Source organism: Gymnodraco acuticeps, unplaced genomic scaffold (genome assembly GCF_902827175.1).
Source record: "Gymnodraco acuticeps unplaced genomic scaffold, fGymAcu1.1, whole genome shotgun sequence".
Classification (NCBI taxonomy): Eukaryota; Metazoa; Chordata; class Actinopteri; order Perciformes; family Bathydraconidae; genus Gymnodraco; species Gymnodraco acuticeps.
This window is the reverse complement of record NW_022991180.1, coordinates 5,491,116-5,504,947: the sequence shown is the minus strand read 5'-3', so window position 1 is coordinate 5,504,947 and position 13,832 is coordinate 5,491,116. Positions and strand designations below refer to the sequence as shown.

At 43.3% G+C, this 13,832-nt stretch overlaps 1 protein-coding gene across 10 annotated transcripts in view; it reads left to right on the top strand.

Moving 5' to 3' along the window:
- LOC117560870 (transcription factor COE3) overlaps positions 1–13,832 on the top strand; it is a 66,749-nt gene that overhangs the window by 25,981 nt on the left and 26,936 nt on the right. For all 10 annotated transcript variants that reach the window (XM_034237962.1, XM_034237966.1, XM_034237961.1 and 7 more), the window contains exon 7: positions 13,040–13,121. In XM_034237962.1, the coding sequence (XP_034093853.1) occupies positions 13,040–13,121 (82 nt within the window). The remainder of the gene's footprint in view (positions 1–13,039; positions 13,122–13,832) is intronic.

Below are 13,832 nucleotides of genomic sequence, written 5' to 3'. Positions count from 1 at the left end.
TTTGTCATCTGTCATGTCTCCTCAGACCTGTTTCTATTTCAGGTTGCACGTCAAGTGAGAGCAGCTATATCTGGCTGGCAATTAAGCTGGTCCTGCCTCCCCTTGATGCTTGATTAGTCCGATTGATGGAGGAGGCCATATGTGGCGGTGTCAAAACTTGGCAGCCAGGCTCCATCCTCTCAAATGAGAGGCAGGCAATAAAGAGGCAGGCTGCCCAGAGTGGGTGCACGTATGTGAGGCCTGCAGCGCCATGATTCGGGCCCCCTGATATGTAGAATTTTCTCTGGGGGTCTTTCGGGGCACTGACCACTCCAGCCAAGTTCTGGTTGGGGCAGAGGTGGCCACCGGCTAGGGGTGTCACTGTACCGAGCCCTCTGGGGCACAAGCTCCAGGCAAAGCGTGGGGGAGTGTGTGGTGGTGGAAGGGGGGGGGGAGGAGTGGTAGATGGGGGGGTTGGGAGGTTTAGAAAGCTGAAAGATATGGCCCCCTTCCCAATCTCGCTCGGAGACAACAAAAAGGGAATGCTTGAGAAGGGGAAGCAGCGGGAGGAGAGCACAAAGACAAAGGCGCGGGCAAGGTCAGTCTAGCTAATGGGCCTGAGCCGTAGGCTGCCTGGGGCTAGGCACACTTCTGTTCCCTCTCACACACTGGGCCTTCAAAGACCCTTCAGTCCACCCCTCTCCTCTCTTCCTCCATCTCTTCCACTCCTCTTTTACTCTTTTCCCCACTTCCACTGGTGACACTTCCTCCCTTCAAAAGACTCTGCACAGGTGCCTTAAAGAAACCTTTTCTACAAAACACCTCCAAAATACTCACTTCTGAACATCAACAATTGTGATGAATTATCCAAACAGAAACTATTTCCACTCTTCCAAAAAGAGAGATATTTGGATGGAGAATTCTTCAGGTGTATTTGCTGTCAATCAACCGTCATTATGTCCAAGGTGGGTTCCCTGGAAGTGCTAAGAGGAACTGTTGGAAATGAGGAGGAGGTGGAGTGTTGTTGTCAGGTTGGCTGGCTGGCATTGCTTGGCTCCACTCGAGGGCTCCTTTAATGTGCAGCGGAGTAGAATAAGTGAGTGGCTGTGGGCACCAGCTGAGCTCACTCTCGTCTTCGCCTGGTAGCTGAGGGGTGAGCCGCTGCCACCTGACACTGGGCACACGGCTCAGGGCTCCTCTTGGCAACGTGGCACAGCACACATGTCCCCTCATTTGGATGGAGATTCAGACACAACACACAAAAGCTTTACCCCCCAGTCCTCCTCCCCCTCCTCCTCCCTCACTCACTCACTCTTTTTCCCCTCCTGTTTTTTTTCTCTCCTTCCTTTAGTTTTTGACGGGATCATAATAATCTGGGTATCTTCTTGATCATGCCCCATGTTTTTTTCTTCTCCGTTCTCCCTCATCTTCTTGGAGACGAGTTTGAAATTGCCTGCGTCAGGACTTTGCTAATTAAAGTCATACTTTCAAAAATGCCATAATAACTGTTAATTAGCTTGATGCTATTTTCAGCATAATTTGCTAATTAGTGGAAAACCTGTACAGCGTTTCTCTCTAATTACAGTATGGCTCCGCACGGCGCATCTGTGCCTTGACTCCAAATGATACCATTACAAAGTCCCGTATTACGCATTCTCTCAAAACAGTTAATTGCCTCCACAGATAGTGAGATACTTCAGTCAGCTGATTTTTATGGTAATAAATGGACAGGCACAGACACAAACCTCCCTGGTTCATATTTATGAAATATGAAAAAGGAAAACAAGCTCCTTATGAGATGCATGGGGTTAGTGTTGGAATATAATCTAGCTGGCTCTGTGATGATTTTGTGTGCTCATGCGTTGAGTTGCCGATACTTTTAATGAAGTTTGATTTATTCTATGTTATAAACTTTGAGCGAGTTAGTCATTACGTTGTAATTAAAGCGAAACATTTAGATAGAAACGACATCAACCTTATAAAATGTAAAGGCAAAGATCTGACAGAGTGTGCTTTCAGAGGTGGCTGTCATGTAAATACAACTAGCAACATAATGTGGCCATGCCATTGCTTATTACTGAGACGGTAACTACCTTGTCGCCCCAACAGCAATTTTTGTATGTAGCAAGGGGAGAGAATTATGGACATGACCACAGGTTGACCCTAATACATGTGTATACTAGACACAAATTATGACTCATTAAGTGTGGTGAGGAGCGTGATTGGCATGACCTGTGACCTCAGAACGTCAGCTGTGCCCATCCTCTGCTTTGCCCCGCTTTTGACAGCCACCAGTCTGACAGGGCTAGCATCGGCGCCGGCTAATTAATGCACCACTTCAGAGACCCTTTCATTTATGGCTTCTGAAAGGCATTATTAAATTAATTAAACCACCAAGAGTTAGTCATTATGAAATCAGGAGGTTTACATGGATGACAGCGTTTATGAATTAAACATCCCCAAAGTTCCTCGCAGGAGATACCCCGAGCTGCATGTGGGTACCTAGCGCGACAGATGTTTGCCCCCCCCTTCCTCAAGCTAACCTGTATTGCAAGCGATTTAGGTCTCATTTGGGGGTTTGAAAACTGAAAGCTGGAGAGAAAGGTTCAGGGTAGCTAATGAGCAGAGAAAGAGAGGGGAAAAGGAGGTCACTAGCTCTGTTCATCTGTAGACAGTACAGATGGTTCTGTTTTATACAATACAACAATGGCGTGCATCAATTTGTTGATCGCTAATAGATAGCTACTCTCTGATGAATTGCAGACTGGGATCAGTTGTCTGTGGGTTTTAGCTGAGAACTCTACATTTATAGCCTGGAAACATTTACAAAAGCTGTGTGCTGTTTTTAACTCATCATGTGATGTGAAAACTACAAATGGTTCACAAGATAAATCCCATAAACTTGGGCTTAGCTGGAGAGCAGAGGGCAGAGATGAGTAGCTCACTCAGGAGCCTTGACGATAGACTCCTTTTCATCTGCGGACTGAGATTCACAGATTATCTCAAGAGGCTCTCTATCTCTGTCCTCGTCTCTATTTCTCTTTTTCTGTTTCTCCACCCTCCCTCTCGCGCCCCTCGATTCAGGAAGTTTGCCAGCTACTGTCTTTGTTTACAATGCCAAGGGAAAATGTCAGAGCCGTTGAGAAAAATATCCTTAGAATCTTTTTTTTCATCTTCTTAATCTAACAGTTTACTGAACTTGATAAGTGTCCTATCAACATGCTAATCAAATTACTTCGGAACCAAAATTGACAGTTTTCATTAATTATACAAGATTATTCTAATTGCAATTCAAATTTATTCATTCCGAACAGAAGGTATTCAGTAATATTTTACAAAATTTGCATATTAAATGGAGGGAGTTGTGCATTATGCATGGTAATGTATGCAGGGTTTCTTATTTTTAACTTCACGGCCATATGTGGTGTCGTTGTAGGAGCAGGTGAAAAGTCTAAGTGTGTTTAATTTGCTTGACAAACATTCGGCTGGAGCTTGTCAAGGGGAGTATTGTGAATGCCAATCTTTATTCCCTCTTTATTGATTACCCCAAACTCTAAACATCTGGAGGTAAATGGCACTGAGAGAGATGAACTGAATCATGGGATTAGTACCTTCAATGACTGAATCACTATCAATTACTTCAATAGCATAATTCAAGTGTACCGCATAAAAGCTACAGTACGTTGGTTTGAGCCAGGATTAATATTGCAATTTACCGTAACAATGGAAGCATGGGAATGATATGGATGGCGTCCAATTTTTTCACATTGATGTCATAAAGCTAATGCCGTTATCTAAATACGAATATATTTAATTCCTAATTTAGGCTTTGTTTGTAAAATGAAAAGGCTGAACGCATTAGGCACATGTTTTAAAAGGTAATGGATTCTGTGAGTAGAACAACCTTATTTATTCACTGAGACGCAAAACCCCCAATTTGCTCTTTGTTTTTATTTCCTAGAGCGGGCAGTGAAGTGCAAACAGCTTACTGGGAAGCTGTTTACTACTGTATATGACAAAGGGCGTGCGTGCATGCGTGTGCGTGTATGTATGTGTGTCTGTGCGTGTGTGTTTACGGGGAAGGGGGCGTCTCTTCCAGCTCCACAGGCAAGGTCTTGTGTTGTAATGTAAGCGTAATAATTATCAAACAGCATCGGGGGCTCTGGGTACGGGCTTTAACAGGGGGAGAGCATGTTTGATATGTAGAATCAGCCCATAGTGCATCCATAGAGGGTGACTAAATCGCACGGTTCATGGATCACATTAGTATTGCTCTGCATCTACCCTCGCACTATAGGTGATTTCCATTTAGACACACATTTCCACATGAAGATAAATATGACTTGAATCGTAATTTCCCTGAAGTAAATATAATACAAATACAACATAATACAGTGTCAGACCAGGCAGGCTAATAGATTACTAGCGTGTTTTCCATTTGTATGGTAAGTGGTGAACCTAGGTGGTGGTCTGGCGAGTAACAAATTGAATGTTTAATCCATCTCAGTGCAGATTGAGGGTATCAGAAAGATCGGTAGTCGTACGAGTTCTCTTGTGACTGCTAGTGTATTAGATATTTTTACTCTTCAGGGGTTTGGGGAATGTTGTTGGATTAACAAGAGGTGCAAAGTGGTAGATAAATACAATTTCTTATCTTTTTCTGAAGTCGTCTGTTATTTTTCAAATAGGTATTTGGATTTGACATGCAGTGTTTCCAGTCATTCAGTGCTGTAATCTCTGATGTCGGATTAAAATAACATCTCAGTTTTAGTTCGATATTTTATTACTTTTAATCACAGAACTTTATATTGTGTTTTAAATACTTATATTGAATTATTAACCCTCTCACTAGCTACATATGTTTAAATTATTACACTTGCTTCATTATATCCTCTCATTCTTTAAAGGCCCTCCCCATATGTTAAAGAGACCATTGTGGGGAAACCGTGACAAATATGCAAAAGATATGCTTCCTTAATGTTACCAAACATTCTCTAAATACATATTTAATTCTTTTATAAATGTTTGCTTTGGCATTTTGGAGAAGCAAGATTAGCGTCAACTGCACAGCATCTCGTATAAAGTGTGACAAATTGATATTTTTATATAGCTTAATCTGTTTACTATGATGTTTATGCGAGGAATTATTACAGACTAATTAAAGAAATCACTTTGATATAATTAGTCAGATTTCAGGAAGCTCATTAGTAGTAATTTGCATGAAAAATAAGCCCTGTAGTGGTGCTTAGACCTAGCTATTCGATCTGTGTTTTATCTGGTTACACATCAACCCCCATTGTTTGTTGTTTGAGGCTGTCTGAAGTGGTCCACAATATTTTCAGTCATTGCCCCAAGAAGCTAGTGGGGTATCTTTTAACAAATTCCTTCCCTAAAGCAAGTCAACCTGTATGTGGAAGCAGACACATGCCTCTGTGTACATAAAGCAGGAGGAGTGAGCGGCAAAACACTTTCTATTTATCTGTCAAGTTCCTGACAAAGAACTGAGCTGACAAGTAAGGGTTTCCCTCAGCAGAGCAGGGGGGCTTTATTCACCATACTTACATGCCCAGTCTATGCCCAGAGACTCATGTTATTTGCAAATCATATTCTTTGAAAACTCACAAACGGGGCGAGACATGCCACGCTACGGGTTTGTCAGCTGCCTTCACAACAGCTAGCTGTATCGCTAACAGTGTGCGGTTCGGTAAGGAAGCAGCTTTCTCTTAGCATTTGCCTCGCTGTCACTTTTTTCAACACATGCGATCTGTGTCTTCATGCTTGGGGTCTCTCCTCCCTCAGAGGGTTGCCATCTTCCCTTTGGACTGACAAATAAAACGCCCACACTCCCGCTGAAAAAAAAGAGGAAGAAAAAAGAAAAACCCACCCGTGGTATTACATCATTCTCTGCTGAAGCAATTCCTTCCGGAAATTGATGTACATATATTTTATTCACATAACAAGATAAAAGTAATGGTTATGATTTAAAATAGAAAAGCTTTTTTTTCCTTTCAGGATAGGCCTACCCCTGTTTTAGGCAGAGGGGTTTATAATGCAGGTACAAAACAGGACCTGTTTATTCTCCATACCCTTTCCCACCATGGACGAAATCCTTCCCTAAACATCCGGACAGAGAAGCACTTGTGTGTCGCTGATGTCACAGACCTACCTGGCCTCCCTCTCACAAAAGCTAAGGTATCATTAGCTAGGCCCACACAATGGCCATTCAACCAAGCCACTGCGCTCCTCAGGACTTGGGAACAATGTTATTTTTTGTCTCAGAATTATAAAGACAGAGTTTTTGCAGGAAACCTGACAGACAAAACCCTTTAGAGGTAAATGCTCCAGGCGGCTTTTGGGTTTAATCTTTTTCCATTAGCATTTTGCCCCCCCTCCCCTCCCTTTTGCTCACACACAAAGACCATATTTACAGGGTCAAAAGTAAAGGCTCGGTGTCTCTGGAGACTTCTTTTTGTGTAGATCTTTTCTATATATTGACAACACTCGCATTTATTTTTTCATTTTCTGCTAATGTATTTCAAACGGGCTACTGAATAGGGTACTGAAATCTTTAACAGGTATATTGGTTTGTGGCGGTAAATACATTTGTATACAATAGAAGAACAATTTGACACGCTTTTTCACCCTTAACCAAATATTATGAGAAGTCACACATGCAAGCATATTAAACATTATTAACCCACAATGCAGGGGTTTATATAATAAAATAGTTATATTGTCAACAATACAACACAGCTAAGGGTTCATATGTGCTACCTTTGTGTGTGTGTTTGGGTGAATGTGTGCTTACGTGTGTCCGTGTGCACACATTCACTTATGCTTGCGTGTGTGCGTGTATGTGTGTGTATGTGTGTGTGACTCCATGTGTGTGATTCATTCCAGGGCAGTTTTAGTCCTTATAAAATATTCATTTTGGTTGTGCAGGGCCCTGTAATTGCCATCTCTCACCCTGAATTATTTATACCTCGCACAGACTGACAAAGCTTTGCCATACGGCCCCAGATGAATCAGAAAGCAGCCATCTCTGCTGCCAACAGCACTGGGCTTTCACACAAATATGGCAGCCACGTCTCTCTGCCTGGCCTCTCTTAATTTGACATTTTCTTTTTCCCCCTGCCTTTGTCCTAGGTGCACAGAAAGGTTACCTGTTAGCTTTAAGCACCGACCCGCTCTCTGTCTTTCTGTCTCTATCCCCCCCTGCCTACATGACAGTCCACAGTGGGTGTTTTTTTGTTTTTTTGTCCTTCTGAGAATGTGTTAATGTGGCTGCGATGTCAGAGTGGCTGCCTCATGTTTTATGATGACTGACCAGTCCTGACAGCCACTTTAGATGTATGTATTATACATTAGTAATAATATGATGTAGAAATACACTCGCATACATTTGAGCATGCATGGACACACAGCAAAACCACTGGCTCACGACCTATATTTCACACACACACAAATACACATGCAAATAAGCCCCCACAGCCATGCTGGATCCAGCATGGCTGTGGGTAAATGGTCAAAGCCTCCCTGCTGGCTCTGCCTGTAGAGCTGCGTTCCTCTGCCCGGCTCTGATCGTTCCAAGGTGCCACAGGAGAGAGACGCTGTATGGCTCTCATTGTAGACTGGCTCTGGGGCCTTCCAGAACCCCACGTCCAACACCCTAAATACTACTATTCAGCCCCGCCAGTTCCAACATATGCTTATCTTCCATCTTACTAGTGCAGGGAGGTGCTGACTGGTATTTCCTTAGGCCCCGAGCTCCGATGCTGACCAGTAATCAAAGCACGGTATTTCTCCCTCCTTCGCAAAAATAACCTGGAGACACCTCTCTGCAGTCCAGCTGTTGAGCAGAGTAAATATTCCAGAGAGCTGCATTGTTTATGTAGGTCATTCTTTTTCATTATTTCAGCAACCTCACGGCCGACTTCGCTGAGACTGTCATAGTCATTATCAGTAATCATCATCACGCCGGTTTGTGGTTGCCGGTGATGATTCACTAATATTTATGAAGCCCAGTTTGGATGTAGATGATGTTGGCTCTACAGCGGCAACCAGTGTTTGATTTATTTTTACAACATGGCCACGTAAGACAAAACAACGCAGAATTATTTATGTTTTGTGTCTTATTATATTGTGTTCAAAGTCGTGGTAGAGAAAAGGCGTATTCAGAGTAAAACAAAGAGCAGCGTGCAACAGTACACAGCCTCAGCAGTATCTTGATGTGAGGGGATGGGAGAGGCAGAGAGAAAGCTCGGGGCTAAACATGCAGTATTTGGCGGGCTGGAGCTAAAAGCTGCATAAAGTACACAGCCTTAGTCCACTGTTAGCAAGTGATGGATAGTTAGCAGGAGCTCCGAGTGTTCGTCTAATCTGTTACAGTAAACCTGTGCCAAAGCCTGAAGGGAATCAGTGGGGGCTTGCTAGGAGTGGGTTTGACGCAAAACCATTTGTGAAGACGAGCTATTCTCTTAAGTAAGAAACTAACAGTGTCCGGAGAGAGAGAGAGAGCCAGAGAGCAAGCGAGATAGGAGGTGAGGAAAATGAGTGAGAGTACGAGACAGAGAGAAGGAGGAAGAGATACCATAATGAGTCCTGTAGCCATGGACTAAATGAAGAGGGATTGACAGAGTGAGGGATCCTCAAGTGAAATAATGTCAATGCCACTCTGCCCATTAGAGAAATGGGGGGATGGTGGAGGAGAGGGTAAAGATGGATGAATGGAGGGACACAGCTACATGTTAGGGTGCAGAGGAAGCACATACATTATTTGTCACTCCCACCAACACACCACCAACAAAGATATGAAATATGAAACAACAAAATGAACTGACAATAGCAGCGGAAGAAAATAAAGGAATGAAAACTAAAAAAGGCCTTAGAAATACCCAATAAATTCTCCGAGACATGTACTTGGGATATTTGATGTCGAACAATAATAATCACAGTGACATCTGCTTGCTGCTCTCGGAGGACATGGGCCGAGCCCATGAGTGGAAGGGGTTAATCTCCCAAACCCAATAAGGCTGGATAGTGAGGCACTTGTTCCCTGATAAAGAAGTGATAGGATCTGTGGGTCTGGTCCCTCGGCGCTTGTACAGGGATAGAGCAAATATTGTTAATGTGCTGTGGTTTACTTCAGCTAAGGCGAGAAAAACAGCTCTGCTTGACGAGAGAAGACAGCGGCGAACCAGAATACGACATAAATGTCCACGCAGCTCAACTAGGGCCTCCCAGGGACTTAACTGGCATATATATCCAAGACTCCTCAGTTGCATAAATAAGTGCTCGGTAAGATTAAGATCTATAAGTGTCTCTATTTCTCGTTTTACTTGCTCCGCCTTGTCACAACAGGGATCTGAATGCAGTTCAGTGGAGTGCCTAATAACTGGAGCAGTAGGTAGGAGAGGCAGGAGGCTTGACATTAAGACCCCGGCGTTTTGGAAATCCGATACGCTATTGACCCGTGTACTACTATCTCAGCGTAGAGATCTGGTGTCAGCAGATTGTACTCTGACTCTTACAAATACTGTGGCCATCTGTCAGTGTATTGTATAACGACCTAAACAAATAAGGGGAAGCTCTTTTGTACAATAAGGTTCAAACTGAAATATATAGCGTTGTTTCTGTTATCTAAGAAACAAGGAGTGAAAAGACTTCAAAAACAAAAAAATTCTGATTTACATTTTTTCATACGAGTCATTAATAATAACACACATCTGAAAATGAATGGATAAAAGAGTGAAATTGACAGGAGAGCTGGCCTCCACTGCCGGTGGAGCCTCCTTAATAATACAGCATTATCCTTATTTGCCCTCTTCACTCAAATCAAAGGGATGGACATTAATGCATGAGTGACATCAACCCTGCAATTAAGTTGGCCATTTAAATGAGAGAAGGCCTTCTTCACCCTGCCTGTTTGTTTTTTTTCCTCTCTCTCTCTTCTTTTTTTCTTCCTGTTCCCCCTCTGTTTGATGATGCGAGAGGGTGAGCTAGAATTAGGGCGATGGGTCTTCCTTTGAGTGTCAGCCTAAAATGATCAGAGTAAAGATAAGAGGGTCTAGCAGCCCTCAAATCAGTCAAAGTGCCAAAGTCGGCCTTTTTCTCCTCAATTACCGGGTCTGTGAAGCCAGGGAGTGGAAGGCACCGAGCCTACTGCATTACTAAAGAGACAATCTATTTCCCCTTTGACCAGAGGGAGAGAAATCATTATGGCATGATTAGTAGTTTCGGCAGCGGGCGAGCATGGAGGTACTACGGGAGAATCGTATTAATTGCCTTATACCAAGGCATGAGCAGGATTGTTTTAACGTTGATTTGTGGACCTGTATGACGAGCTGTCGGAGATAAAAGCTGATGTCAGGTCTTAGTTATACTGGCAGACTGGAGGCATGCAGACGGAGAGGCTTGATGTCAAAATGAGCTTCCGTGGCTGCCCTGGAAGTCTTTCTCTATATGCCTGTCGATGTCTTCCTCTTTGTCTTTCTTCACACTTCATAGTTTTCCTTTACGCCTCCCACTATCTCTCCCTCTACTCCCCCCTTCCCTCAGATGGACTACACCCCACCCCTACCCACACTCCCTTCCTCTCTCTCCTCCAACTGATAGCTGCCTTGGCCGATTATTTCATCCAGTGAGGTCCACTGAGAGCCTCCTCTCCCGGCTTTGGAAGAGCTTTAATTAGCCATGTTAATATCCCCTTCATTGGCCTTAATATCACTCAACACCTTCCTCCATCTCAGCGGCCACCAGGGTCCCCCTGTCCTGTCAGAACAGCTGATTATTGAGAAGGATAGCTTTAATCAAACCTAATTGCAGTTCATTCTTTCTCTCTATCCCCCTTTGCCCTCCATTGCCAACATCTAATGGCAGCGACGACTTGATATCCCATTAAAAAACAATTAAACAACCTCCTTTTGTCTCCGTGCGTGCCAAAACACCAGCACAAACTTCTGTAGATATTTAAGAAGTAAAAGAGAGAGAGAGAGGGGCCTTGTCTTAATTGCTCTCCTTCTCACCAAGGACCAATTTGCACTGTGCTCATGGAGAATCTTAACCAACTCAAATGTAATGGATGCTATAGCGCTGCCACGGCTGTGGACTATGAAAATTAAGCTTATCTTTTTAGAAGAGAAATTGTGCTTAATTGCCTTCATAATAGTAAACATAAAGGAGCCTCTTTATGATAGCGTGGGCACTCCATTTCTTGTGTTTATTGGTTCTTAACTTTTGGTTTTGCTGTAGTAGGAAGAGTATGTAAAAGCATTAAAGTATCCAAGAAAGGAAACAACTCTGGAAGTAATGTTTTTCTTTTATGAAGTCAATGCATTGCCTCTGTAATGTATTCTGTCTCTTGCTCCACAATAAATTCACCAACGGGTTATGCAAGCCCATGCACATGCTCTCACACACACATACGTATGTAGATGTGCACGCAGATACACACACAAACACTCACACTGGCCTTACCCAATCTGTATGAGAGGCGACAGACAAATAAAAGTCGTATTTCAGGTCTGCTTTCCGCAGATGTCTGCTGCTCTACATTATGACTCTTTAGGGAAATAAAAACAGGGTCAGGGAATTAGAGTACATAATGGTCATTTTGATGATCAGCCAACAGATGCAACCCAAAAAACACAGTGAACACAATCAAGCGAAATGCACTAATGACAAGTCAGGTTTTTTATGGGCTCGCCACACACCGACAGGCAATCAGCATTCTGGCATGGGTTAAAACGTCTTTTATTGATGTTCAAGCCAAAGCTCCTTGGATGTAGAGTGAAAATATTTTCTCACCTTTCCTTTCCCTCCTGGGTCCTCAGTTAAGCACAAGGTATAGGAGTCTATCGAAGAACGCTTCTAAATGACCAGTGCATGTGTTAATGTGGCCAGGGTTAGAAGGGTCATTTCAGACTCTGATTTATGGCCTGGCCAGGATCCCACTGGGTGAAGGAGTAGTCTTAAGTGTTGTGAAAGCGTCCTCTCAGGCCACACAAGCCACTGTATTTAGCGGAATGAAATGGCCATGCAATCTATGGTGCAATCTATGGTAATCCAATGAGCCACTGTGATTCTGTGAGCCAAAGTTGTGTTACAATAGAAACCACAGTATTGCATATAGTAACGCTCGTGCAATGTGATGAAAAATAAATATCTCAGCACGGTATTTTTTTAATGAATAGCAGAAAGCGAAGGCACAATCAGTCATGATTCTTTAGGGAGAATTTAGAAAAACAAGTCAATTATATTGTTTATTCTGTGTGGTTGTGTAAGAGTTGACACAATAGGCTAAATCCGAGACAATATGCCTTATTTGCCATGTTGTTAATTTTCCTCTGTTTAACAGTTTTATGTCTTGGCGCCACATTTGATAAACAGCTCTTAACGTGCGGCTTTATCAATACATTTTGCGAGACCTGAGAGAAGGACAGGAAGGCAGCTTACAAACTAACCAAGCCCAGATCTCACTCAGACGTGACATTTGTTCAGAGACGATTAGCCAGGTTGTAATTTGTGGCATAATTGCCTCACCCACCCACAAGTGCATGGGTGTGTGTATGCGTTGTATGTCTGTGTGTGTGCGGCATACGGTGGTCCCAAGAGTGTCCGCCTAATTGCCTGACAGGACTATAAGTTTTGTGGCGCGCTCCCACCTTGTTAGGTCCTTTATCCCTGATGCTCTTCAAACAAGACCTGGTCACAGGTGGGCCTCATTTGCTTCCCTATTGAACAGGAGTACTTTAATTGCACAGGGGGTGTCCTGGGATTAAAGAGGTGGGTGGAATATCAAGTGACTTTCTGTATGTTAGTGGCAGATGGGTGTTGGGAAAGACCCATGAACTCAGGTGAGGGGATGAGATGACAAAGAGACTGATGCGCTTGATTGTTTGGCGGAAGTAAATAAATCGGCGACTTCCTAAACTGAAATAATCCAATATCACGTTGTATTTGATGTGGGAGTGTTTGATAATTCTCACGATAATGTGCCATAACTTGGTCTTTTAAAATGTGTAATTAATCGGGTTTCCTTTTGTTTTGTGCTTTCTTTCAGATTCTTCCTCAAGTTCTTCCTCAAGTGCAATCAGAACTGTCTGAAGAATGCAGGGAATCCGAGAGACATGCGCAGATTCCAGGTGACTGAAGTCTCACACAAATTCCCCTCTGTGACAAATGCACAGCTACACTAAGTCACATCGACACACATATGAATTCAATTCTATTATTGGCACTGAAGGAGGCAAAACCCAGGGAAAGAGAGAGTGAGGGATTTTGTATCCTGTGCGCTCTGGACAGAATATTTATTAGGGAATACCATCTGACACAAATAAGGATATAGGATTTAAGAGTGCCATCAATTGTGTTCCTGACAGCTTTCTGAGCCTCAGCGCAGAGGGGAGGACGATCCAACCACATGTAACAACAGTGTTAACTCAGGATCTGTCTGGCAGCGGAAACGCATACCTTCTTATACACACATATGCACAAGCACGCAGACGCACACACATATGGATGGATGCCCATACAAGCTGGAGTGCATATATTTACTTTCACTACATCCCTCTCTCATTCTTACCCACATATGCATACACTTAAACGCACACATATGCAGTGCACTGTAAAGCCAATGAAAACCATCTTAAGCCATCTGAAAACCATCATTATTGTGGGCTGATAAAATTGTGCGATTTACACTAAAAGGACATGACCATTGAGCACTTTTACGGCTTCTTTAACCCTCTCGCTTCTAATGCGGCAAGGAGTTGATCCTTGAAATTATCGACCCCCCCCCGCCTGCTGATCCATGTATCCAACCATCCATCCATTTTACCCAGACACTTTCACCA